At 41.5% G+C, this 27939-nt stretch overlaps 1 protein-coding gene across 1 annotated transcript in view; it reads right to left on the bottom strand.

Annotated features, from left to right (window-relative positions):
• Positions 1 to 838: 838 nt before the first annotated feature.
• Positions 839 to 27939, bottom strand: part of DNAH8 (dynein axonemal heavy chain 8) — a 324054-nt gene continuing 296953 nt past the window's right edge. The window contains exons 88-92 of the mRNA XM_049652745.1: positions 26499 to 26655; positions 22415 to 22567; positions 22147 to 22336; positions 4440 to 4561; positions 839 to 1260 (exon numbers count right to left, since the gene is read on the bottom strand). Of these exons, the coding sequence (XP_049508702.1) occupies positions 973 to 1260; positions 4440 to 4561; positions 22147 to 22336; positions 22415 to 22567; positions 26499 to 26655 (910 nt within the window). The 3' untranslated portion in view covers positions 839 to 972. The remainder of the gene's footprint in view (positions 1261 to 4439; positions 4562 to 22146; positions 22337 to 22414; positions 22568 to 26498; positions 26656 to 27939) is intronic.

Genomic DNA, 27939 nt, shown 5'->3' on the forward strand with positions numbered 1-27939 from the left:
ATCCTAGACGAGAAGGCCAGTAGAGACACTTCACTATCCTGAAGCTGCGTGAGCATTCAATATAGGACCTCATCTGTTTTGTTAAATTGACAATTTCCTTTAGCAGGAAATAAAGGTTAATGCTGAGTTTCAGACCAGCTACAGAGTAAGAAATAGCTTCACTTTTTAAAGACTTGGCTTTTTAAGGCATTCTGCATGTAACCCAATTTCGTTTGATGGAGTTTGTTTTTCCTTCTCCATTTGCTGCCTAGAAATGTGCGCTTCATTATCTCCTGCAGAGTTGGGGTTGGGGGGGGGGGGGGGCGTGGAGAGAGCTGGAGACTCAGAGTTCTCCGGGCCTCAAAAGCTCTCAAAAATAAAATAAAATAAAATATATTAAATAAAAGTAAAATAAATGACAAGAGCAGCCATCCCAGTGGATTTTCTGTCTCAAACATGTCACACCACACAGCTGTAACTCCTAAGGGGTACTGACTGGACCCCTTCAGTTTCCATTTCACAAGCACGGAGTCAAGGCCAAACCCAAACAGGCAGTGGATAGCACATTAGCACAGACATACACAGGGTAGATTTTATTCCAGGGCAATGCGGTTTTTATTTGAGAGAAAACTTTGCATCTGTCATGCCCCTTTCAGGATACAACAAATTAATAATTTGTTTTGGATTTTTAGAAAAATTTAAACCTTCCAATGCTCTAACACGAAGGAAGGGCTTTATCTACATAAAATGATTATAATGGAATATGATTGCCTGGGATAAAATGCATTACATTAGAATTGTCTTTTCGAATATTGATATAAGGAAACACACACACACACACACACACACACACACGTGATTGTAGAGTATCAACTTTTTAATTTAAAAAGAGTAATCAAACAATTACCAGGGAGAAAAGACACAAAGCGCCAGGCCTCTCAATAGCACTGGCTGGGTACATGGCTCAGGTGCCCTCAATAAGTGGAAGTGAATTTACTTGATGTCACACAAAAGAGCCACTCCTCTCAGGATCCAGTGATCTGGGGACAAAACTGTTCGCAGGTACACCACGGTGATGAAGGTCAAGTCAGTACGCCTCGGTTTCTTGTAAATAGGACACACATACAGCTTGGGGTCCTTGGGCGCGATGGAATTAATGGCAAAGATATGCAGCACAGGCAGCTGTGTGAAGAGCACCTTGGGAGTGGATTCTGTAAGCTTCCCATTCCGTCTGTCCCAGGCTGCTCCATCCATGTAGAGCCCATAAATATACACACCTTCCTGGAAGAGTCAAGCACGAGGTAATAGGATTTTTTTAAAACTTAGGCGCTGTGAGATGGACATTCATTACTGTAATAAAGGTCATCAGTTTAGAAAGAAGACATACACCAGTCTTAAAATGCCACCAGAAGAACAAATACCACTGGGTGCATTGCGTGAGTAAAATACTGAGCCCCATTTTCTCCTGCGGCCTATCTTGAGGCCATAAGGGCTGTGGAAACATGCCGTTATTACTTATTTGAGCAAAGGGCTAGCCCGCTAGGGACGACAGACTTAGCCAGCAGCACCAAATCACCTGTGCGCAGAGATAAAAGTCTCAGAGAGGCCCGGTCTGTCATGTAGGGTCAGAACAAGGAACAGGATTTGGAGCCGGGCGCCATGCGGGATCTCAGCCTGTGCCAGCCTAGCCAACATGCCGCTCTAACCATCTCAGTCATTCAGTGAGAGTTGTGCAGCCAGGCCCAGAGAGCAGGAGAGTCAGAGCGCCCCCAGAGGCCAGTTGTGGTAGAAGGCGAGCAGGCCTGATAGTCAGGGAGGGGGTGTGTTAGTTCAACAGTGGCTGCTTGTCATCCTGTGTCTCTCTTTGACACAAAGGGGCCCTGCCCTTGAGGTCTTCACCATTAAATCGGGGAGAGAGACATGAACTGAATACAAGCACACACTTTTTAGAGAGGCTGCCTGGTGACCAACACTGAGACTAAGTGCAGTGACTTGAGGTGAAAGGCCACCTTGGGCTGGAGTGCTTGAGGGTCTTTGTGGAAGAGACAGCTTTGAAGGGTGGGCTGCTTTTGGAAAGAAAGAGGAGAGAGGGCAGGCATCCAGGCAGGAGCAATATAGTACAAAGATAGGTAGGATGGGTAGGAAAGCCCAGGCATTTTATTTAGCAGAGAGTTTAATGGTCATAAAATAAGTTAGGGCTTGACCGTGGAAGACTACAGATGTCAAACTGAAGAGTTTGAACTTTACGTTATAGGCCATGGGGAGCCTTAGAACACATATTCAGTAAGAAAAGAAAGGCTAAAGGGAATCACAGGAAACTCTGATAATCATGTAAGCCCATAAGATATATCTAGGTAGAAGATAGTAACCATTTTTCCTTTCCAATGAGGAGTAGCTAAGGGGAAGCAAATGTAGACTTATTATAAGAGAGAGTGAAATTAATTGCCAAGTGTTTCCTGGAATCCCCCTCATGTGACCCAAGCGTATGAGGACCATATTTTGGGGACCAAAACCTAAAGTACATGGTCTGACAGTAAAATGGGCAATCCCAGAAAATCAGGACATATGTATGATTACCATCATTGGTAGTGACAATTACTACATGAACGATATAAAATGTAGATACCATCCGACGGTAAACTGTATCCCTTCTAGGTTCCTTTTAATCTCAGAACTTTGCAATAGTGTCGCCCAAAAATTCACGTCCACTTAGGATCTCAGAATGTGACCATTTGGAAGTAGGGGCTTTTCAGATCTAATTAGTTCAGGTCATACTGAATTAAGGTGGGCTCTAAACCTAATATGACTGGTGTTCTTGTAAGAAGAGGAGGGGATACGCAGAGGTACACATAGGGAAGAAGGCCATGTGATAATGGAGGCAGAGACTGAAATGTTACCACTATCAGCCAAGGGATACCAAGGACTGCCTGCAACCATCAGAAGCTGAGAGAGAGACATGGGACAGATTCCCTCCCCCCCACCCCCCCCACCCCCCCGCCCAGAGCCTTTGGAAGAAACCAACTCTGCCAACACCTTGATTTCAGACCTCTGGCCACCCAAACTCTGAGGAAATAAACTGCTGTTGTTTTAAGCCACTCAATTTGTGGTACTTTGTTGCAACAGCCTTAGGAAACACATACATATCTCAGTACTGCTCTAACAAATACCTACAAATGTGGACATGACTTTGGAATTGCATGATGAGAAAACGCCGGAAGAATCTGGAAGGGCATGATTGAAATAGCTTAGGTCTACTTGAATGGAGAGATCGCTGGTGGAAATATACTGGTGTGCTTCTCGTGAGATGGCAGACAGAGTGAGGACAGGCATTGGACGCTGGAAGGAGGCAACCCTTGCTGTAAAGTGGCAGAAAGGGCCAGAATTTGGAATTCATCTGGTCCAGGCTTCTTCTTTGGCAACTGAGGGAGTGAAAGTCACAGAGGAAGGGAAAATGGGGCTAAGATTTATTGAGTACCTATGTGGGGTCCTAAATGATTCCATTGAATTGGCACAACCATCTTTCATGAGGTTGAATTACTGGCCTTATGTCACAGAGGAAGAAGTTGAGGTCAAAAAATTAAAGAACTTGCCCAAGTTCACAGAGCAGGTAAGTGCCAAGCAGTGGCTCTCAATGGCGTCTGCTTACCTCGGGCCCCTGCTCTTCTCCCCTCCAGGGGTCCCTCCACCAAGGGGTCCCGCAGCTAGTGGGGGCACTGCTGGAACTGGCCCAGAGCTCAGGACTGCGAATACTATTGGTCTCTACTGCCCTCCACACTCGTCCAGTCTGTGAGCAGCCCACAGCTGCAGCAGGAGACATGTGGAAAACCCTTTTTTAGCAGACACAAGTGTAACTTGTTGTTGTAAAGAAAGGCTGTCTGGGGAGTTCCAGTGCTTGGCATTAATTCCTGCCCCAGCAAATGGAGGAGGTTTCAGCGCCAAAGTCTCCTGGTTACGACCGAGGAAACCCCACCTACAAAGCTGAGGTTCAATCTCAACTCCTCTTGGGTGGACATGCATTTGGAGGTTGATACGCAGCTACCACTTGGAGCTCGCTGAATGAATTTACTAAGGGCTTCTGTATGCACTATTACATCCTCCAGGCCAATGGAGGGACAGAGACTGTGGCCAAATGAATGTATCCGTGGAAAAAAACACACCCACCTTTCTGAGGAGAGGGAAGTTGGCAGTTTTAGGAACGTGGCCCTTGACCTGGTTGTGCATAGCATACGTGTTGGCTGGGGGGAGGCAGCCTGTCAGGCATGAGGAGATGGACTGGGGGGTGCGATATGCCAGACCGGGACCCCCACCTTCTCCCCTCTTTGAGTGGTGAGTGTTCTGTTTCAGGCATACTGCATCTCAACAGGTCTTAACCGAGGCACTCATCAGTCAGTTTTAAGCAGAATGTGAACTTGCAACACTGGTTCCAGAACTGCCCCTGCTATTTGCCCAGTGGTGCCTACCACGGGGGGTGATGTGATCTCCTCCTTGGTCTGCCGCAGAACTTCATTGTGGATGGTCACAGAGTCCAGGGCCCAGCCTTTGTGGGCGCGGGTCACTTCCTGCCTCATTGCTGTGAGGAAGCCTTAAAGAAAAGAAAAAAGATAATGCCGATGCCTTAGATCAGTCCACTCGAGAAACAAGACAGGAAGAAGCTTCAAGTGTTAGCTGCTTATCAACCTCCAAATGCGTGCCCACCCAAGAGGAGCTGAGATTGAACCTGAGGGGCACATTTCTTTCTGTGTTTTGTTTCTATGGGGACCTGCAATGAGCTAAGTATTCCTTGCTGGCTGACAGCAGGAAAGCAGCACCCTTTCTGCCTCAGAGAGAGCTTTGGTTTGAAACTCTCATGGGGTTTCAACCACTCAAGTGTCTAAAGATTGTAATCTAGGCCTAGCTCCTCGTCTCTATTTGAAATCACACTGCTTAGGAACAAGACTGGAATGGCAAATATTCTGCGATCAGCATTCCAACTAAAACTAGAATCAAACCATTATCAAGCTTCTATTTGCTATAATGGAACAATTTCATTTTGTCTAAGGAAACAAGGCATAATGCCAAAATAGAAAACCCAACTTTCAATTTGATCAAACAAAGCAATCACACCGGAAAGGAAATCTATGTGTTTTAATGTGCATAATACGGTTATTTTTAAGGCAATACAAGGTTACACATATTGTGGCCTTTCTTTAAACTTAATACAATATTTGCAAACCATGCCATTCAATTCAACAGGAGAAGCCTTTCTTGGAGAGCAGCAATTAATGTTAGAAACTACACCCTAAACTTCAAATGGACTTCAAAACCTTAAGAAGATTTTATCTGTGACCTCTATATTACATTTGGCTCCCATGTTAATAGTGAAAATCATAAATAAATTTTGGAATATGTTATGTCCCCCACCCCTACTCCCTGTCAGATCTGAGCATTATTATGCACCAGCATGTGAGAATATTGTATCAAGTTTGGGAACAGAGGGAAGAGAAGAAGTTGCAAGACATAATAACAGGAACTGAGTTACTACCCCTTGAAGCTGGAAAGAAAAACTAGGCCCTAGCTTGGCTTAATGAGGGAGTCCAGTTCTTCCAGTTTCCAAGTCCCTTCCTGGTAACTGAATTAGACACTTGGGGAGGCCCACATTCATTCATTCATTCATTCATTCGTTAAGTCTCTCAGGAGTAGCTCTCGCATGCCAGGCACAGCTCTTGGTGGGATGACCACAAAGATGAATAGGCCATCCATGGACCCTGCATTAAAGGAGCTCAGTCTAGAAGAAATGTGGAGGAAGGCAAGGCATATAACACAGTGTTGTTATGAGCAGAGGTGTAAACAAAATAAACCACTCGGGAAGACAGCTCAAGGCAGGCTGAATCAAGAGGATGAAGTTGAAGGTGACTCTTATAAGGTATGTAGGAGTTTACCAAATGGGACAATTCCAGTTAGAGGAATAGCATGTGCAAAAGCATGGGGGTCTAGGCTAAAGGTGAGGCCTTTGTTTGTGCAGATACCACATCTGGCCTAACCCAAGCTGTCCCGTCACCACACAAAGCAGGCTACCATCGTCAAGGGATTAAAGAAGCTAAGTACACATAAGGAAGCCCTCAGTGACCAGACAGTGATCTGGAGTCACATTCCAAAGGTCATGATGTGTGAGACTAGGCCAAATTACGTGGCATTGAATGTCAGTTCCATCTCCCATATAACCTCAAACAGCAGGGAATGTTGGTAGAAAGGAAAACTGGAATATTAAAGCAGCAGATTAAATTAAAGGTAAAACCACCTTGGCCCAGTGGGCTAAAGCACTGTCCCAGGCTTTAATGCATTTGAATGATCAACCAGTAGGGCCTGCTGCCCCATATGCCAGACTGGGGATGCTTGCCAAGGTACCCAATACCATAAAGGTAGGGAAGTTGCAGGAAACAGCCATTGTCCCCACTCTCGTTGTGAGTCAACATGCTATGCTGCTGAGAACACCAAGCCCCACCACACCTGGGAAAGGAGTTATCTACTGGAAACTGCAATGGGATGTCCTTCTGGGATGGCTGAGTTACTTCACACCCCTGGGTGAGGGGGAACTACTCAATCTTCACTGGGATCCCACTGTCCTGCTGCAGGCCAGACTGTTGAGATGCAGTATGCCTGAAACAGAACATTCGCCACTCAAAGAGGGGAGAAGGTGGGGGTCCCGGTCTGGCATATCGCACCCCCCAGTCCATCTCCTCATGCCTGACAGGCTGCCTCCCCCCAGCCAACACATATGCTATGCACAACCAGGTCAAGGGCCACGTTCCTAAAACTGCCAACTTCCCTCTCCTCAGAAAGGTGGGTGTGTTTTTTTCCACGGGTACAATCATTTGGCCACAGTCTCTGTCCCTCCATTGGCCTGGAGGATGTTATCGGACACACAGAAGCTCTTGGTAAATTCATCCAGCAAGCCTTGAATGAAAGCCAACAGAGCCTGTCCTTACCAAACACTGAGATGTCTCTAATGAGAAAAACTGTCTTCCAAAATAGGATGGCCTTGGACATTATTACTGCCTCACAGGGAGGTATCTCTGCCATTATCCAAATAGAATGTTGCTCATTCCTGATGAGTCTGCTAACGTACCATCTTTATTAAATCACATGAAGACACCAGTGAATGCCCTGAGTGATCCAGCTCCCAACCTAAGGAACTTAATAAATCAGTGGTTAGAATCACGGAGCTGTGAGTGGAAAAAGCTGTGACTAACTTTGGGGATCATTGTCTTAATCTGTGTTTTCTCTTGCATGTGTGTCCATTCTGTTGGCGTGGTATCTCCCTCCTATGCAGCCAGATGGCTACTGAAAGAGCCAGCTTCATGCTAGTGAAACCCCTTGCTGACTGCTCAGGTCCCATTGCAGAAGAGGAGGCCCCATGGGATTGTAAGAGCTGGTCACAGAGTGTTGCGGAAGGTCATCAAGAGGACACAGCCACCAGCTGATCTGTGAGCTGCACTTGGGCAATTGGAGCCTCCTCATTCCCTCCCCTGTCCTTGAAATGTGTGTTCCACTTGCCCTTCCTGCTTCCAGAAGCTGCCCTAAGGACATAGCCTTGAGATAGTGATGTATTGTTGAGGCCATCTGGATGGTATACATGACTGAACTCAGTTAAGTCCTCTATATAAACTTTTAACATTTGGCTGGTGGGTACAGAGATCTATTTGGCTTCTGGCCACCCAAGATAAACCTTTTATGTAAGTGTCCTTACTTATAAAACCTTCCACCTACCAATCTGAATGGCCTGCGTCTTTCTTCCATCTTTCCCTGCTCTCTGCATTTGGGGCTGGTTTCAGAGTACACCTTCAAAGCTCCCCAGGAAGGTGCAAACCAACAGTGACCACAATAATAAAATCCAATTCTTTCTTGTAAATCCCTCCATGAATGTCATTTTCATCATTCAACACTAAGCATGCATCCATGTGGCATATTAGACACTGTGTATCCAAGTAGAGTAGTTGGATTTCAATTGACCCTATTATGCAATATTTTAAAATTCATCCCTGATCTATGAACCTACCGGCTCACAATGCACAATACATGAATCTTGGTCTCAACCGTCCATCGGCACAAATTGAATAATTGAAATTTTCTGTAACATTTTAAATTCCAACTAAATTGCAAATTTAACCTCTCTTCATACGGCACTCCAGACAATGACATAGGTGCCAGATGATGAATGACTGGGGTTCTCTCTTATGTAACACACCTGCTTTGAAGATTTCAGCCATTATTGAAGAGCTCTGAAAACCTCCAGTGCAATTAGGGAGAGACCATCTCCTATCTCCTGCCTACTAGGGGATATGCATGATGTTGTCTAGTTTACTTCAATAGTATGCCTCCTAATGCTTGGGTAGCACTTTTAGTATGCCAGTAGGTAGAATCTAGAACACAGATTACCTTGAACTGTTAAGAAAGGGAAATGTTAAAGAAATATATATATCTGAGGCCTGAGAGTGGAGGGCAGGGAACTGTTCTATGGGTAATTCCCACCCAGAGAACATGGAGAAGATAACATAGTTTTTCAAGTCTTGATAGTTTTGTTTTGGCTTCCTAAAAAGAAAAACATGATCTTGTGGAATTCCAATTGCAATAAATCCACTGAAATGTTCACTATTGAATTTAAAACAATGAATGGCCACCTTTCTTGTAGACTAATATCAAGGCTAATGGAATAAAAATCTTTGTTTTCTGAAGCCTGTATAATTTTATTTATTTTTCTTTTTAAAACATTTTTATGTTTGTTTATTTATTTTGAGAGAGATAGCATGAGTGGAGTAGGGGCAAAGAGAGAGGGAGAGAGAATTCCAAGCAGGCTCTGCGCTGACACAGTGCAGAGTCGGATACGGGGCTCAAACTCACAAACTGTGAGAGCATGACCTGAGCTGAAATCAAGAGTCGGTCACTTAACTAACTGAGCCACTCAGGTGCCCCTGAAGCCTGTATAATTTTAAAAGACTATTGACATATTTTTCTTTATAAAAACTTGAAAAGCTTTTGTCTTGGCACCAATTTAGTTTTAATAATTCTTAAACCAAATTTCAATCATCAGTGGTAGAAAAGTGATTCATACTTTCATATGTTTGAATTGAGAAACAAAAAGTTGGGGGAAGTCTTCACCAATAATAACCTTTTGTTCTTCATGATATTTAACCACCCACATGGAAATGGGTGATTTGACTATTCAAACATCTGAGTTGCATGTGTTCTAAATGAGGTGTTTAAAAAAATTTTTTTTCGCCTTCACACTCATACAGCACAATGAAATCTTAAAAGACTTGTCAAGTTTTTCTTTAAAATTTTCACTTTCAAGCTAGTGTTGTACTTTGGAAACTCAGGTCTAAAATAACATGTGTTGTGTCTTAATTCCTATAATAGTAGTAACCCAACATTTCAGCAAACTAATTACTGTTGTTCGACTCGTGCAATCAGTCAGCCTAAAGAAAGCTGTAGAGTTCTTTAAGTATCATTTCAAACATAGCCTGAGAAGAGACTAAAGAAATAACTAATCAGGAAGGTTGCTTGTCTCAATTTGATAAGGAGGAGGTTAGTATTCTGTAATGATGCTCCTATCGGCCATTTTTTTTTTTCTTTAATAAATGAACCGGTCTTTATGTAACGGGCCTTAGGTTGGGCAGTATTTCCTGTCTTATTAGTTACCAAGCCTCCCAGTAGCATCTTCAAAGATGAGGAGAAATGATGTTCCTGCTGCAAGCATATGACAGGCAGTTTTTCCCCCAAATGAGAAGCAAACAGAGTTCATTAGTAAGTTAAATAAAGGTCAGAAATCGTTAAACAAAGATGAGGCTGATCCACCCGGTTGAATAAAAATGCACCAGGCACCTCTCCTGATGCTTTGCTAGATGCTGTAAGGTGGGGGATCTTAAACTTGGCTGCAAGTTAGAAATATCTGGGAAGTCTTATAACTCCTGATTCCCATGTCACAACCCAGATCAGTAAAATCAGAATCTAGAGGTGGGACGCTGGCATTGGCATTGTTTCAAGGCAGGGCTTCTCAAACTTTAATGTTCTTAGGTATCAGCTGGGGAAGGAGCTTTTATTAACATGCAGGTTATGATTCAGTAGGTAGGTCAAGGGTAGGGGCCTGAGATTCTCCATTTCTATCAAGCTCCCAAGCAGTACTGATGTTGTTGGCTGGCGGACCACATACTGGGTAGTCTAAGGCCTAGTTTACACATTAGAATGACCAAGGGAGCTTTTAAGAAAACTAACTGTCCAGACTAGAGGCCTCATCACCAGAGGTTCTGATATAATTGGTCTGGAGCCCCAGGCATTACTATGTATTAAAAGTTTTGCAGGAGATTCTATTGTACAGGTAGGGCTGAGAAATACTGCTATGTAAAAAGATCCACACAGCAGGCCACTGAGAGGTCACTGACCCAGATTTGTTTTAAGAACAAATTTGACAAGTAGTAACAGAAATGCCCCATGTACAAGCAAAATATTAGGAAGGCTGTCAGTTGTATGAGTGGACTCCTTCCACAGTCCCTTGAGACATACATGCTCTCTGTGATGTTGTTAATCCAGGACAGGGTTGGCTTCAACAGAACCTGAGTATAAGTGGGAAAGCTGGGGCTACTTCTGCGGTCCCCTAAACCCACCATGTTTTATGTGCCAAAATGTAATTACTTGAGCTGCTCTACCTTCTCTGAGTGCTACTTTATGCTTCCTTTCCCTTGCCCCAATCAAACCTTTCCATTTTTTCCTCTAGAGTGGTTCTATGGTCAACCAACTCTTCACAGAACATTCTCTCCATCTTCTTCCCCTTACTGGAGCCCTACTCAACTCTAAAGACACAGTCCTTCCCAATTGTTCCTCCATCCTTTATGAGAATCTCTGCTGCTTTGACAAACACACCCTCAGGCCACATGCTCCTCCCCTCTCCAAACACTATCTGCCTCCATTCACTGAGCATCCTCGATCATCTGGGCCTCTTCAGCATCCATTTAGCATCTTGACCTCTCCATTCCCTGACCTTATCATTTCTGAAGACCTCCTGAACTCCACCTTTTCTTCCCTTCTTTCCCAGGTAGTCTAGATTCATTCTTGTCATCACTTGCCCAGCCAAAACTCCAATCCTACATGAATCCAAATGTCCCCCTTCCTATACCTATTCCAGGCTGCCAAATAATACTCAGACCACCACATCATTGCCACTGTCCTCGACAGGATTCTCAAAGCCACCCACGAATCTTTCCCTGTCTCCCTCAGTAGCCCAATTTCTCAAACTTCTGCCCCCTCCTTAAGTCTCTCCTCCAACACCTTCCTGCTCCTGAGATCACTTCATGTCCTTCTTCAAGGAGAAAATAGAAAGCATCAGATAAGAACTCCCTTATCTCTTTGCCATCAAACTGACAAACTCACTTGCATCTACACTCATTCCTCCCTACAATGTGTGTGGTGTCCTTCCACCCTCTCAGAGTGCATCTCTCCTCTTGGAAGCCATCCCCTCTTTGCTTCTTTTATCTCTGTCTGTTATCTTTGTGTGCACTCTCTCTCTGTCTGTCTCTCACTCTCCTTCTATCTCTCTCTACTGGCTTCTTCCCAACCGTATTTGAATAGACTCAGGCCTCTCCCATCATTGTAAGAAGGAAAAAGGAAATCCTTTCTTCTTACAACCACTCCTCCAACTTGCTTTTCCTCTTCAAAGCCAACTTGCTTGAGACAATTATCCTTCTTGTTCATATTCTCTGTCTCTCCATTTCCTGTGGTCCTACTCACTCACCTTGAAGTCTGACTCCTCCACCTCCCCATCCACCTCACTGACACTTCTTTTGCCAACAATCTCCTTGTTGATAAAGCCATCTGACCACGTTTGGTCCTATCTTACTTGATTTCTGGCAGCTTCTATCACTACTTCCTACTTTCCCCTCTTGTCTTCTACCACACTATGGTTTCTTGGCTTCCCTCTTCAAAGCTGTTTGGATATGAAAGGACCATTCACAAGGATTGGGTGATCTGGAGGATGGTGATACATAAGCAAATGTACAGAATCTTGATGAGGATGGTTTAGGAGGAAGATGACCAGATGGCAGTACTGGTGAGGTTCACAGGAGTATGGAATACTCTACATTCACAGTTGGAAGTGAAGAATCAGAATCTCAAACAAGGACTTTGGATGAGTCAGTCGTATGTGCAGATAAACAGTTGCATCTGTGAGAATGGTTGACATTATCCATGTAGGTACCAGGGCCAAGGGCAGAACTTGCTTGAGAAGAGCCTACAAAAGTGGACTAAGAAGCAGTCCTAGAAGAGACAGGAGGAGAACCAAGGAAGGCGATGGACGAAAGCCAAGGTGTTGAAGAGTTTCCAGAATTGGCATCCTAGTATAGTTAAGGGGAATGAAGTTGGCAATAAGGTCACTAGGTTTGGTAGCCTTGGAGAGAGCAGTGATGAGGCTGGCCAGATTACAAGGGATTGGACACTTGGTAAGGAAGATAACGATGTGCAGAAACTAGAATTATAAGAGATGTGTATAAGGATTATGACTGAAGCCAGGTACATCTAAGCCCCTGTGACATGAAGGCAAGGAAGATGGGTTGTTACTCATTTTGGAGGCATTTTAAGGTGTCCACAGTCGTCCTATCATTCTGTGGTTTGAGGATAGAGCAGGTGAGTACTATCACTCAGAGGTTTAGAACCCTGAGGTCCATTCACCTGGCTTCCCTCAGACATTAGGGGAAGCTCTGGTTCAGCACACAGTAGCTTTGGGGAATGATTATGATTGTTGTGGGATTAGAAGAAATCTCCCAGTCCCTTCTAATCCTAAAATTCTATTAAACCTTGGTGCACTTTTCCACCCAACAAACGTCAGGCTTTTTATAAGACAAACATTCAGAAAGTGCTGCTAGTTGATGATGTTGCCCTGAAAACAAATACATCAGCAAGAGGTTATAGATAATTTTTACTATAAAAAAAGATAACAGGACAAAAAATACCTATCCCCTTGCTTTAGCAAAATCCTCTAACAGAAAATCTTGATTTGTACTATGTATAACTTGTCACTGATATCTCCTTTGTCAGACTGACACAGATTGTTGAGACACTGAGAAAAAAAAGCAGAAAACCTAACAGAAGTTGGCATCCAAATGGCATCAGGCTCCAGGTGGAGTTAAACATTTGTAAAATAACGTTACTACATGATTCAATCTAAGATAGAGGTGTGAGGCCTGAAGAGCATGTTCAGCCTCTGCATCAGCAGTACCTGTGAATCATACCTAACAACAAATGACAAAGCATGGCTATCAATTAAGAGGTTTTGAAAGGCAGTCAATCCCTACTTGAAGCCAGGCTCATTACAACTCATTTTCTACACCTACGACACAGGCACACACACACACACACACACACACACACATACACACAAATTAGAATCTAAATCATATGTACATGATACTCTGAAAATGTACACCCGTGGGAACAAGAGACCGAACAATTCCTTCAAGAACGCTGAGAAGGACAATCTTTTTTTTTAAATGTTTTTATTTATTTTTGAGACAGAGAGAGACACAGCGTGAGCAGGGGAGCAGCAGAGAGAGAGGGAGATACAGAATCCGAAGTAGGCTCCAGGCTCTGAGCTGTCAGCACAGAGCCCGACGCGAGGCTTGAACTCACGGAGTGTGAGATCATGACCTGAGCCGAAGTCGGACGCCCAACCGACTGAGCCACCCAGGTGCCCCCTGAGAAGGACAATCTTAAACAATATGTGAACATGTGTATCAACAATTGCTGGAGTACTAAGGTCCTCTTGGACCTGAGTAATCACTGGGGTGCAAATCCCTGCACTACCAAAAGTTGAGCCATTGAACAAATATTATAGGGTCATGGGTACAGAGAGCTTGACCATTTTTTTTTAATATTTATTTATTTTTGAGAGAGAGAGAAAGAGAGTGGGGGGGAGGAAGATAGTGAGAGAGAGAGAGAGAAAGGGAGAGAAGATCATGTGTGAGTGAGGGAGGGGCAGAGAGAGGGAGACAGAAGATCCAAAGCAGGCTCCATGCTGTGAGCATAGAGCCCGACGCAGGGATCGAACTCACTATGAGATCATGCCCTGAGCTGAAATCAAGAGTCAGCTGCTTAACCAAATGATCCACCCAGGCACTCCCACCTGACCATTTTAATAATCAAGCCTAACTGCCATATAGGTGAGCTCATCAACCACTACAAGAAATTATTGTGAAGGGGACTGAAAATACCATTCCATGGCGGCTGACTCAGCCTCTTCGAGTATGACTGACAAAATATCAGACCACCATAAGGCAATGGAGCAGTGCTACAAACAACATTCAGCTCAGACACAGACTGGGGGGCACACAAGGCTATCACCTGTCCTTGTGGCAGCATGGGCCTTGAAGGCACTTAGGCCTGAGGAGCAATCTTTAGAGACGCCACGGGAAACACACATCTGACAGTACTGGATGCCATATTACATTATAAGAACACAAAACTAAATGGTTATATGTGAAATTTTATTTTCAAATATTTCATAGCCTAAGTGATTTTGACTCTACGTATTTGTAATAAAACTATGGTCTTGTTGCAAACTGAATTACGTTTTACTTCAACGTGTGTTTTTTTTTTTTTAATTAAAAAAAAACCCATTTATTTAAATATCTTGAGCCAAAGAAAGAAATTTCATTGAAGGGGACTGGGCTAGAAGATATAAAACCCAGGAGATATAGTCATGCTAAGAATCAATTATTGTCAAATAGTGATCAGAGAAGCTTCCAATTGGAAGGCGCTTTATCTGCTTGCACACTGCCTATGAACATGTATGAAATTGCTGTAATCTTTGTGATGTCCAGATTTGGTCAGGTGATATGGAACAGAAGGTAATTTTTCTCTCATGTCAAGAAAAGGAAAAGGAAGCAGAAAAGTGATTAGTGTGCAGGGAAAGCTGACCTCTACTATGTTACACCACAAATAAAAAGCAATCATAGACAAGACAAGGGTATATGTCTATGTACATGTGCATAAAGGTAGCATGCTTGAATCCAGGCCTTTCCAAGACATGAGAGCCATGAGAGAAAGAATCAGAGTTTAACCTGAAAACAGGAATTAAGGAAAGAGAAAGGATTGGTATTACTAACAAATAATAACAAGAAAACTGAAATGTACATCTGCATTTGAATTTTTTAAAATGATCTGGCTTGTGACATTTCTTAACAAACAGTAACAATTACAGATTAGTTCACATTAATACTTTGCCATTTTAAGTCATATTTCTAATGAAAAAAAAAAACAGTCATGGAAAGAGACTGTGTGTTGTGATATACAACTTAATTTGTCTGTGTCTATGGAAGGCCAGGGATGAACCAACCCCATTACCTTGGTTCTTGAATATCAAAAATGCACTTAATGACCTCATATCCTTTTAAAAATCACTGATCTTTACCCCTCTCCCAAATTCCAAGTCTGCCAACACACCTCTCCACCTGGATGTCCCACCGGCACTAGCTGACAAATCCAGTGCTCCTTGCTTCCCTCTCAGCCAGTCCCTCTTCCAACGCTCCCTGCCTTATACCAGGCCTTTAGCCTCAGCCATTGTCTCTCTCTATTCTCTCAAAGATCCCCCAATCAGGGTGCGTGGGTGGCTCAGTCAGTTGAGCTTCTGACCCTTGACTTTGGCTCAGGTCATGATCCCAGGGTCGTGGGATTGAGCCCCACACTGGGCTCTGTGCTGAGCATGGAGCCTGCTTAGGATCCTCTCTCTCTCTCTCTCTCTCTCTCTCTCTCTCTCTCCCCCCCTTTGTCCCTTTTTCCTGCTATCTCTCTCTAAAATAAATAAATAAATAAATAAATAAATAAATAAATAAAACGTCCCCCATTTAGTCACCCCATCAGATCTGTCCCTTCCTCTTCACCTAGTTAAGGTCCCAGGCTCTCTCCCTTGGACTTGGTAAGAGTCTTATTGCTCAGAAGCTTCATACTCCAGTCTACTCTCTACCTTCTCCTGGGATTATCTTTTGATCTTTGATCTTTGATCAAATTGGATCAAAGACCCAATTGATCCCGAATTGGGACTTCCAACTGCCTTTATGATGTGTCTCCCCCAGGAGACTCCACACGCCAGCCTCACTGCCCCCCACCTCTGCTCCCTGCTCTGAACTCAGGCCATGCTGCTGTCCTTCTTTCCCTGGAGATGCCTTGTCTTTGCTCAGGTCTCTGACTGGAATGCCCCTTTCTCAAGTCCCTGCAAATTCTACCCCATTCTTCCTGTATAAAGCTCTTCTGGAGCCTTGCCTTGGCAGAATTCATCTTCCTGTCCTCTGTACTACTATGGCACTTAGCTCTCACTCGGGTGAAGCACTTATCACATTATGTTAAAGTTGCTGATGGGTCTGTCTTACCAATCAGATTATGAAGCTCCTTTAGGGCATGAATTGGGTCTCAAATCTCTCTCTATTGAAAGCACCTAGCAGAGGGGCTAGCAAATGGAAGGTGGTTAGACAATCCTAATTAAGTTAAGTGCTATTTCTTCAGGCCCTCAAGCCAGGAATTACCTGGTGACAACTCACTCAAATTGAGGGCTGGTAAGGAGGAAAGAGACACTCATAAGTAGACACATGAAATCCGAGAACCATAATAAAAATGTTTCCTCCCCAAATTCAATGGAAAATCTGGGAGAAAAATAGATAAGTGAAATCTGGGAGCTGTCCTTTACAAATATAAAGCCTATTGACACAGTAATATACTATGTATAGTTTTGTAAGCTCATAAAAACAGCCATGGTTAATGTTTTAAATTTAGAAAATGTTAAGATACTTAAAAATGCATGAAGTGAATTAATGTATGTACACAGGGGACAATTAAAGGTATACTATTTGTTGAAGTATTATTTATACAAAGAAAACTGCGTAAGTGTACAGCATGACGAATTTTCACCAAGAGAATACAGCCATGTAACCAACATCCAGATCAAGAAATGGAACATTCCTAGGCCCCCAGAAGCCCCCTTGCGCCCTTTTGCAATCACTGCCCTCTCCCTCAAGGGCAACCACTAGCCTGACTTTTTTTTTTTTTTTTAATTTTTTTTTTCAACGTTTTTAATTTATTTTTTGGGACAGAGAGAGACAGAGCATGAACGGGGGAGGGGCAGAGAGAGAGGGAGACACAGAATCGGAAACAGGCTCCAGGCTCCGAGCCATCAGCCCAGAGCCTGACGCGGGGCTCGAACTCACGGACCGCGAGATCGTGACCTGGCTGAAGTCGGACGCTTAACCGACTGCGCCACCCAGGCGCCCCTAGCCTGACTTTTAATACGATGGATCTGTTTTGCCTGTTTTGATTCTTTGTGTAAATGGAATTATACAGTATACATACATCACAATGTACACAGTATAACAAATTGCAATGTGTTCTGTTTGACTTCCTTCACTTGAGATTATTTTATGAGATTCAACCATATTGTGAGTAGCAATAATACCTCTTAAATTTGTATGTGTAAATTAAATTGTATTACAAGTGGACCTATAAGATGCTGAACTGTAAGGAATCCAACATTACTTTATTTGGGCCAAGAATTACGTGAAGTAGCTATGAAACTAGAAGTCAACCTCAAGAAAAAAAATCTGCAAACACCACAAATACATGAAGGTTAAATAACATGCAACTAAATAATGAATGGGGGGGAGGGTCTCTCCACCAAGAAGACCTAACAATTGTAAATATTTATGCCCCCAAATTGTAAACACCCAAATGTATATGTCATTTAAAAACAAATATAAAGAAACTCATTGATAATAGTACAATAATAGTAAGGGATTTTAACACCCCCACTTAACAACAATGGACAGATCATCTAAGCAGAAAATCAACAAGGAAACAATGGCTTTGAATGACACACTGGATCAGATGGACTTAATAGATATATTCAGAGCATTTCATCCTAATACAGCCGAATACACATTCTTTTTGAGTTAACATGAAACATTCTCTAAAACAGATCACATACTGGGTCACAAATCAGCTCTCAACAAGTACAAAAAGATTGAGATCACACCATGTGTATTTTCAGAACAACAATGCTATGAAACTTGAAGTTAATCATAAGAAAAAAATGTGCAAAGACCACAAATACATAGATATTAAAGAACATCCTACTAAATAATGGATGAGTTAACCAGGAAATTAAAGAAGAAATTTAAAAGTATATGGAAACAAATGAAAATGGAAACATGACAGTCCCAAACCTTGAGATGCAGCAAAGACAGTCGTAAGAGGGAAGTATATAGCCATCAGGCCTACCTGATGCAAGAAAAGTCTCAAATACACAACCTAAACTTACACCCAAATGAGCTATAAAAGAAATAGCAAATAAAGCCTAAAGCCAGAAGGGAAATAATAAATATTAGAACAGAAATGAATGACATAGAAACAAGCAACAACAACAACAACAACAACAACAACAACAAAAACACAGCAGAACAGATCAACAAAACTAAGAGCTGATTCTTTGAAAGAATTAGTAAAATTGATAACCCTGTAACCAGACTTATTAAAAAAAAAAAAGACCAAAATAAATAAAATCATGGATGAAAGTGGACAGATCACAACCAACACCACAGAAACACAATCGTAAGAGAATATTATCAAAAATTGTACGCCAAAAAACTGGGCAATCTGGAAGAAATGGGAAAATTCCTGGACACATACAAACTACCAAAAGTAAAACAGAAGAAATAGAACATTTGAACAGACCCATAACTAGCAAAGAAATTGAATCAGTAATCAAAAATCTCCCAACAAACAAAAGTCCAGGGCCAGATGGCTTCCCAGGGGAATTATATCAGACCTTTAAAGAAGAGTTATACCTATTCTTCTCAAACTGATCCAAAAAATAGAAATGGGAGGAAAACTTCCAAACTCATTCTATGAAGCCAGATTACCTTGATTCCAAAAACAGACAAAGACCCCACTAAAAAGGAGAATTACAGGCCAATATCCCTGATTAACACGAATGCAAAAATTCTCAACAAGATACTAGCAAATCAAATTCCACAGTACATTAAAAGAATTATTCACCACGATCAAGTGGTATTTATTCCTGGGCTGCAGGAGTGGTTCAATATTCACAAATCAATCAGTGTGATACACCACATAATAAAAGAAAGGATAAGAACCATATTATCACTTCAATAGATACAGAAAAGGCATTTGACAAAGTACAACATCCATTCATTTTAAAAACCCTCCACAAAGTAGGTTTAGAGGGAACATACCTCAACATAATAAAGGCCATATATTAAAAAAAAAAAAAACCCATAGCTAATATCATCTTTAATGGAGAAAAACTGAAAGCTTTTCCTCTATAGTCAGGAACTAGACAGGGATGTCCACCCTCACCACATTTATTCAACATAGTACTAGAAGTCCTAGCCACAGCAATCAGACAACAAAAAGAAACAAAAGGCATCCAAATCAGCAAGGAAGAAGTCAAACTTTCACTATATGCAGATGACATGATACTCTACATAGAAAACCCTAAAGACTCCACCAAAAAAAACCTGCTAGAACGTATACATGAATTCAGTAAAGTTGCAGGATGCAAAACCAACATACAGAAATATGTTGCATTTCTATACACCAATAACGAAGCAGTAGAAAGATAAGGAATCAATCCCATTTATAATTACACCAAAAACCATAAGATACGTAGGAATAAGCCTAACCAAACAAGAAAAAGACCTGTACTGTGAATACTATAAAACATTGATGAATGAAATTTAAGATGACAGAAAAAAAATGGAAAGACATTCCATGATCATGATCATGGATTGGAAGAACAAATATTGTTAAAATGTCTATACTATTGAAAGCAATCTACATATTTAATTCAATCCCTTTCAAAGTACCAACAGAATTTTTCACAGAGCTAGAACAAGCAGTCCTAAAATTTGTATGGAACCACAAGACCCCAAATAGCCAAAGCCAATTTTGAAAAAGAAAAGCAAAGCTTGAAGCATCATAATTCCAGACTTTAAATTATATTACAAACCTGTAGTGATCAACACAGTATGGTACTGGAACAAGAATAGATACCTATATCAACAGAACAGAATAGAAAACCTAGAAATGAACCCATAATTACATGGCCAATTAATCTTCGACAAAGCAGTAAAGAATATTCAGTGGGAAAAAAGACGGTCTTTTTGACAAATGGTGTTGGGAAAACTGGACAGCAACATGCAAAAGAATGAAACTGGGCCACTTTCTTACACCATACACAAAAATAAATTAAAAATGGATTAAAGACCTAAATGTGAGACCTGAAACCATAAAAATCCTAGAAGAGAACACAGGTAGTAACCTCTTTGACATCAACCATAGCAACTTCCTTCTAGATAGGACTCCTGAGGTAAGGGGAACAAAAGCAAAAATAAACTATTGGGACTGAAAAAAAAAAAAAAAAAAAAAGCTTCTGCAAACTATCAGGAAACCTAAAGAATGGGAGAAGATATTTGCAAATGACATATCTGATAAAGGATTAGTATCCAAAATCTACAGAGAACTTCAACTCAACACCCCTAAAATGAATAATCCAATTAAAAATTGGGCAGAGGGCCTGAATAGACATTTTTCCAAAGAAGAAATATAGGTGGCCAACAGACACCTGAAAAGATGCTCAACATTACTCACTGTCAGAGAAAAGCAAATCAAGACTACAATGAGATAGCACCTCACACCTGTCAGAAAGGCTAAACTCAACAGCACAAGAAATAACAGGTGTTGGTGAGGGTGTGGAGAAAGGGAAACCGTCTTGCACTGTTGGGAATGCAAACTTGTACCACCATTGTGGAAAACAGTATGGAGGTTCATCAAAAAGTTAAAAATAGAACTACCCTATGATCCAGCAATGGCACTACTAGATATTTACCCAAAGGATACAAAAATGCTGATTAAAAGGGACACACTTGCACCCCAATGTTTATAGCAACATTATCTACAATAGCCAAATTATGGAAGCAGCCCACGTGCCCATCAACTGATGAATGGATAGAGAAGTTATGGTATATGTATACACAATGTAATATTACTCAGCCATCAAAAGGAATGAAATATTGCCATTTGCAACAACATGGATAAGGCCAGAGAGTATCATGTTAAGCGAAATAAGTCAGTCAAAGAAAGACCAATACTATATGCTCTCACTCATATGTGGATTTTAATAAACAAAACAAATGAGCAAAGGAAAAAGGGAGAGGCAAATCAAAAAACAAACTCTTAACTATAGAGAATAAACTGATGGTTATTAGAGGGGAGGTTGGTGGGGGGGGGGGATGGATGAAATAGGTGATGGGGATTAAGAAGGGCACTTGTGATGAGCAGCAGGTGATATATGGAAGTGTGGAATCACTATACTGTACACCTGAAACTCATATTACACTATATGTTAACTAACTGGAATTTAAATAAAACTTTAAAAAATAAGAATTACTTGAAGTAAAATTATCCGTATTGTAGTAAGGCAAAAAGTTGTTGTGTCTCTGAACTTTATGAATTCAATGAACTCCACACATTTCTAAATCCAAAACACTAACTTTAACCATAGTGGGTTTTATGAGCTTACCAAATTATGCACAATTTATTATGTCAATAGACATCTGGTTAGTAACTTAGTAAAAAATACTTAGTAAGAATTTCTAGAGTGAAGGAAGAAATGCAGCAGAATCACAAAGCACTTTTTCAGGGGATAAAAAACTGAGAGGTGGCCGAGTCTAGAAGTTCACTAAATGCCACATGATCAGTTTTGAAATCAGTCTAATTTCCTGCAACCTAGAAAAATTTTTGCATGTTTTGGTGCTTCATGTTTGACATTTTCATAAAACATTTAAAACTAAGATCTGAATAAAACTTTACTATTTCACATGTCCTGACCACAGGCTTGCTGAAGTAGGTGAGAAGAAAAATGGAAGGTTTGCCTCCATATTGTGGAAGCAATGGTAGAATGAATTTCAGATTGAATTTGCAAAACAATTACAGAAGGATCATCTGTGTTCCCCAGCCTTTGAAAGCCTATGCCCAGAACTTAGCAAGCTGTACCTCTGTATTATTATATATCATATATATATTCATCCCACAGTGCAACTACCCTCACCTTCCAACTTTACCCGCTCTCCTATGAGCACATACCTTGTGGATTAAAGAAACCAGTCATCCAAAATACATTGGGCCTCCCCTCAAATATCCAAGTAGAAAACTGAGCGTTTCTTTCCAGAAGTTCAGTGAACCAGAAGCCCAGTGTGGATGAATCCCAGGACACTCTTTTCCAGATCTGAGGTATGCGAGCATCATACATGTTGTCCAGGGCGTCTCTCAAATTCTGAAAAAGGTAAAGTTAAAATATAAGAACAAGAGAAATCAGCAGAAGAGGGAAATGACAATTGAGATAATAGCTCACCTCACTCATAATGATTGTTCCCTCAATGGCCAATTTTAGATCACTCAAGCTACTGCGAAGTATTGAGATGACTTTTTGCATTCTGTCAATTTCTTGTCTCAGAAATATGTTCATTGAATTAAGATGTCCCATCTTGATCAAACGAGCCTTCACCTTAAAAAAAAAAAAGCATACAAGAAATGAATTTCTAAATTTCTTTTATCATCTGTTATTTCTCTTCCAATGATCTCTCCTGTCTCTGTTCTTTTTCTTCCTCTGGATATATCTCTACCAAATGGATTCTAAAATATCTTTTGCAGAACCAAACTTGCCATTAAATTCCCCATTTTCTGGGCCTCAAAAACTACTGTTCAACTAAAATGATTTTTATTTCCTATTGATTGTACTTAGTTGATAATTGGAAATGTACTTTAAAAAGCTGAAATAGAATTGTACCTTTTTTCCCTTTTAAATGATTAAGTACTAAGTGTCAGTTAAATATTCCTTTGCAATCTAACCTTTATAAGAGTACAGTTTGGAATATTTTTTTCATAATGCTTACAGAGTTGTTATTAGAAATGTCACAGAAAGTTAATACGGACAAAATCTTTACAGAGCAGTTACCAATGAACGATTGGCTGCAGTGTCCTAAGATCACTGTTGCCTTGGCCAGGGCGACTAAAGAGAGCCTTTCCTAATCTAATCAATGAAAATATTTGACTTCGTGGGAGAGCCATTAAGCACCTGTCATTTGTTATTTTGGGGGTATATCATTTATTGACCATTTTGAAGAGATCAATATAAAAGCATCTGGTTGTGGGAATAATAAAATATAACAATTATTGGAAAATAAGCCAATATATATACACATTTCAATCTAGTGTCCTATGCCCAAGAAAAGACTGACTGTGAGTCCTGGCAAGAGCTCATACAGAGAGCTGAACCTTCTGCTGGCCACTATCAAAGAGATGCCAGTACATGAGGGGTAAGGATAGGCACATGGAGTGGGAGAGAATTTAGACTGATGTACCCGTCTGCAGAATCACCAGAAAGCCATTCAACTGTAGGTTCTCTGCTGGAGATGCCCACTGCCCCATCCTGAGTCATGGAATGTTAGAGACGATGGCCTTCAAGTTCATCTGTTCCATCCTTCTCATTTTACATGCTAGGTTTGCTAGCATGGTGTTAAAGTGTCCCACTGAGCAATGGACACCTCTGTTTTCCTGCAGTTGGGCCACTTCTAGTGGGTGAAGGATGAAAAGGGGAAGCACAAACTCAGGGAAGCAGTGGTATAAAAAGGAACAGCCTGGATGGGAATATCTGGGCAGGCAGAGCGAATGATATAAATCCCAGTCAAACATGCCAGTGGAGGTCCCTAACCCACTCACCATACCAACCTTCAGGTATTCTCTCAAATTCCTGGTTCTAGAACTTACATTTTTGCAGGCTCCACTGCCTCATTCTCAGCTCAGGCCCTTCAGCCTCCAGTGGCTGAAGAGCATATATATCACCCCCTTTAAATCACGACTACTGTGTAGAAATTCACACTGAAGGAGAAACGAAATTATGGAAATACTTTTGCAACCCCCGTATGTGGGAAATTAAGCCCAGGTATTGGCTACAACGTCAAATCAACAGGCCAGGTAGGTATTTTTTAGTATGCTAACAGCCTCAAACAAATTGCCTTACCCTACTTACCGTTTTAAAGGAGAAACTTCTTTTGCAATAGAGTCAAGCTTAGGAAAAACGTTAATTAACTCTTGAAAATATAATTTTAGTACTGATTTTATTTTGAGTATGGTTATTGTTCCAGCTCCAAATTATCTTTTTATTAATAAGATGGAAGATTTGCTGCAGTCTTACATAGGATTTTCATTATATTTCTGGGACCAAGTAGTCTCTTCTTCAGTAATGTGGCTCCATTTTTACTATGAAAGTCAATAGTATAATTATAATTTATAAAATTCACTTCACAGCCACATTTTCAAGAACAAATCTCTCTCTTCAGTAAAATAAAGGACACTAAAAGGTAAGTGATCTTGAAAGAGGAAGCAGTTTTAGATGCCTCAGTACCAACTCCTTCCCATTTAGCAACCCACCTAATGACATCCCTCACACTCAGTTCCTGCTAGGATGTTGCCAGCACAGAGAACTCGGAGGAATGGCCCCAACCAACCCTGGACACCTCAAATTATCCCAAGATCTTAGAAGCCTCCTCTGGTATACCAGCCTGTGGTCTAGGCATCTAGAGTGAGTTTTATTTCACTTCCACATGCCAATTTTTAAAATCTCTGAAGGTAGGCTTTATGCCCCATCTGCCTTCTGAAGATCACTTACAATGGACCGTTGAAAGTATATTGTATCCATTAAAAAAAAATTTCCTTCCCTTACTATATCTATCTCTGTGTGAAGCAACTGATTTCAGTATCTTGGCCAAACGTCTTGGTACTTATCTACATAATGGAAACAAAAACTGTTTTAAGAGTGAAGAAAATGTTTTGTTTTGTTTTGTTTTGTTTTGTTTTGTTTTGTTTTGTTTTAGTTTTGGGGGTACTCACTGCAGTGGGAAGCCTGTAGATCAAGGATCCTAAGGGCTCCCAGCTGACAAGTTCATTTTTCCCAGACTTGAGGAAGCAGGACAGAGTAGACACAAGACCACAGTTACACTAGCACTAGGGCATTAGCCTCTCACTTCTTGGTTGAAGAGCTAAACTTGACTCAGCCCCATCTGGGGCTCAGGTGAGGCTCTGCCCACCAGCAGTGAGGAGAGGACACTGAGAACAGCAGAGAGGAAGCCCTGGATGGCCAGAGGACACAACCCTGTCTTCTTGCAGGAAGAAGACCAAGTTGGAGGACTTTTCACAGAACTTTCAACCACCCAGAAATCTCACTATAGTTAGAGAGACTTTTTTTTTTAGATCAGCAGTTCTCAAAGTGTGGCCTGGGACCCCTGAAGGCCCTGAGATCCTTTTGGGGGTCCACAAAGTTAAAACTATTTTCATAGTAATACTAGGATATCACTTGACTTTTTGACTCTTCTTCTCTCAGGAGTATACAGTGAAGGTTTCCAGGGCTACAGGACATGTAGTATCACAACCATGTGGATATGAAAATCCACCTGCCTTCTATTAAATGAGACATTAGAGAGATTTGCAAAAATGTAAAACAATACCATTATTCTCAATGAATATTTTTATCTTGGAAAACATAATTATTTTTGTTCATGTTTATTTATTTTGAGAGAGAGAGAGAGAGAGAGAGAGAGAGAGAGAGAGAGAAAGCATGAGCATGGGAAGGGCAGACAAAGAGGGAGAGAGAGAATCCCAAGCAGGCACTGCACTATCAGCACAGAGCCCTATGTGGGGGCTTGAACCCACGAACCAGGAGATCATGACCTCAGCGGAAATCAAGAGTCAGATGCTTAACTGACTGAACCACCCGGGCTCCCCCATACTTACTTTTTAATAAAAATGTTATTTATGTTAACATGTAATGGGGTTTATTACTCTTATTTAACAATAGACTAATACATATTTTTGAAATGTCTCCATTTAAATTCCTAATATATTAAATATCAGTAGTTATAACTCACATTAACAAAAGCTGTTTGGGTCCTCATTTTGTAAAGCGGTCTTGAGATTTAAAAAAAAAAATTGAGAAAAACTTCTTTAGATTAATAAGCAAACAACTGTGAGGTTCAAGAAGTAGAAAATTATTGCCATTCACACCGGGAGTGAATTTGTTTAAATGGTCTGCTTTCCTATTACCTGACTGGGAGGATTGTGAGACTACAAGGGACAAAAACAAGGGGTAAGTTCAAAGAATGGACAAAGCCTAGATGGGTAAGATATCTTGGTATCAAAAGACACAGGGATGGAGAAGCGTAGAGAAAAGGTGATTGAAAGAGAAAGTGGAGTAGAGGGTAATAAAGAAAAGTGCAGATCATAATTTGCAGGATGCCTGAGAAGGGGCAAGGAAGGGAAGGTCACAAGGGTAAAAGAAGGAGTTGCAAAGGAAGTGGAAATGAGCAGAGAGGGAGGTCCCAGGATCTCCCTCAACTTTGTGGAACCGAAGATAGCCCTGTACACACCAGGGCATGGCTTACCTCATGAGGAATGTAGTCAGGAGGCAGTTTGCTCAGCATATCTTCAGATAATCTATAAACAATGGCTTCCCGGGTCTCTCCGACTCCCCCTCCACTCTCTTTGGGTTGAATGTTGGTAATTGTTTCAAGAACAGCAGAAGCAGTGTTACTCTGATACCTGATAAAAGAGTGAACTGTTCAGAATGTAGCAGGGAAATGTACCTTCAGAGATAATTATTAAAGCTAAAATGAACTGATACGATCACTTCAAGCCACAGCGAGAAAAAGGAGGGGGGTGGAGGGAAGGAAACTTTATAATCAACCCACAGGAATGAAAAAAAATAGAGATTCATTCTGCCTGCTAACTATTGCCTCCTAACAAGACATGGAGAACATTACAGAAATGAAAGGGTCTCCATCTTCAGAGAAAGAGATTCCACAAATGTTCTTGGCAACCCAAAGCAGTACTATCCAATTTTGCTTGTCACTAACCTGCAAACCTCATGCTGGACAACCAACACACCTCCTTTTATTTTCTCCCACTTAAAGACTGGTCATAAGAATCTATAATTATATGGTAATTTGTTAGGTCAAAGAGAATCACTCATAATTCCTCTGCGCATTACAAATTATTAACATTTCATTGTGTTTTTTTTTTTTCTGTTTTGTTTTCTCACTTTACCACTGGTTTTAGGATTTCCAAAGTAATCTATTGGCATCCATCTGCTCCACCAGTCTAAAAATCCCACTCGTCTTTAAAATCCATGTGTCCAGGGGCACCTGGGTGGTTCAGTCGGTTAAGCATCTGACTCTTGGTTTAGGTTCAGGTCATGACCTCATGGTTTGTGAGTTCGAGCCCCACATCAGGCTCCATGCTGACAGTGTGGAGCCTGCTTGGGATTCTATCTCTCCCTCTCTCTCTCTCTCTGCCTCTCTGTCTCTCACAAGTAAATAAATAAACTTTAAAAAAGTAAATTAAATTAAATTAAAATCCATGTACCCAAATAAAGATTTACTATGTACCAGGCACTGAGCTAGGTGCTAGAATATGGTGGTGAACAGGTTCCCCCCGCCCCACCTTGGTGCCTTTCTCTGTCTAGTGGAAGAGGGGTGTATTTGTCAATACCACTTTAATACCTGATGTGGAGGAACAGAATAGAATGCTTTAAAAGAGAATAGTCTGTGTCTCTCCCTTGTTTTTGTTCTCTCTATATCTCTTCTAGGTCAACCAGATGCTCTGAAGGGTACAAACCTAGTTTTTGTCTTGAAATGGCTGGGCCTAGGGGCGCCTGAGTGACTACGTCAGTTAGGCGTCTGACTTCAGCTCAGGTCATGATCTCACGATTCATGAGTTCAAGCCCCACATCGTGCTCTGTGCTGACAGCTCAGAGCCTGGAGCCTGCTTCCGATTCTGTGTCTCCTCTCTCTCTGCCCCTCCTCCCACTCATGCTCTGTCTCTGTC

This window comes from Panthera uncia, assembly GCF_023721935.1.
Source record: "Panthera uncia isolate 11264 chromosome B2 unlocalized genomic scaffold, Puncia_PCG_1.0 HiC_scaffold_24, whole genome shotgun sequence".
Lineage (NCBI taxonomy): Eukaryota > Metazoa > Chordata > Mammalia > Carnivora > Felidae > Panthera > Panthera uncia.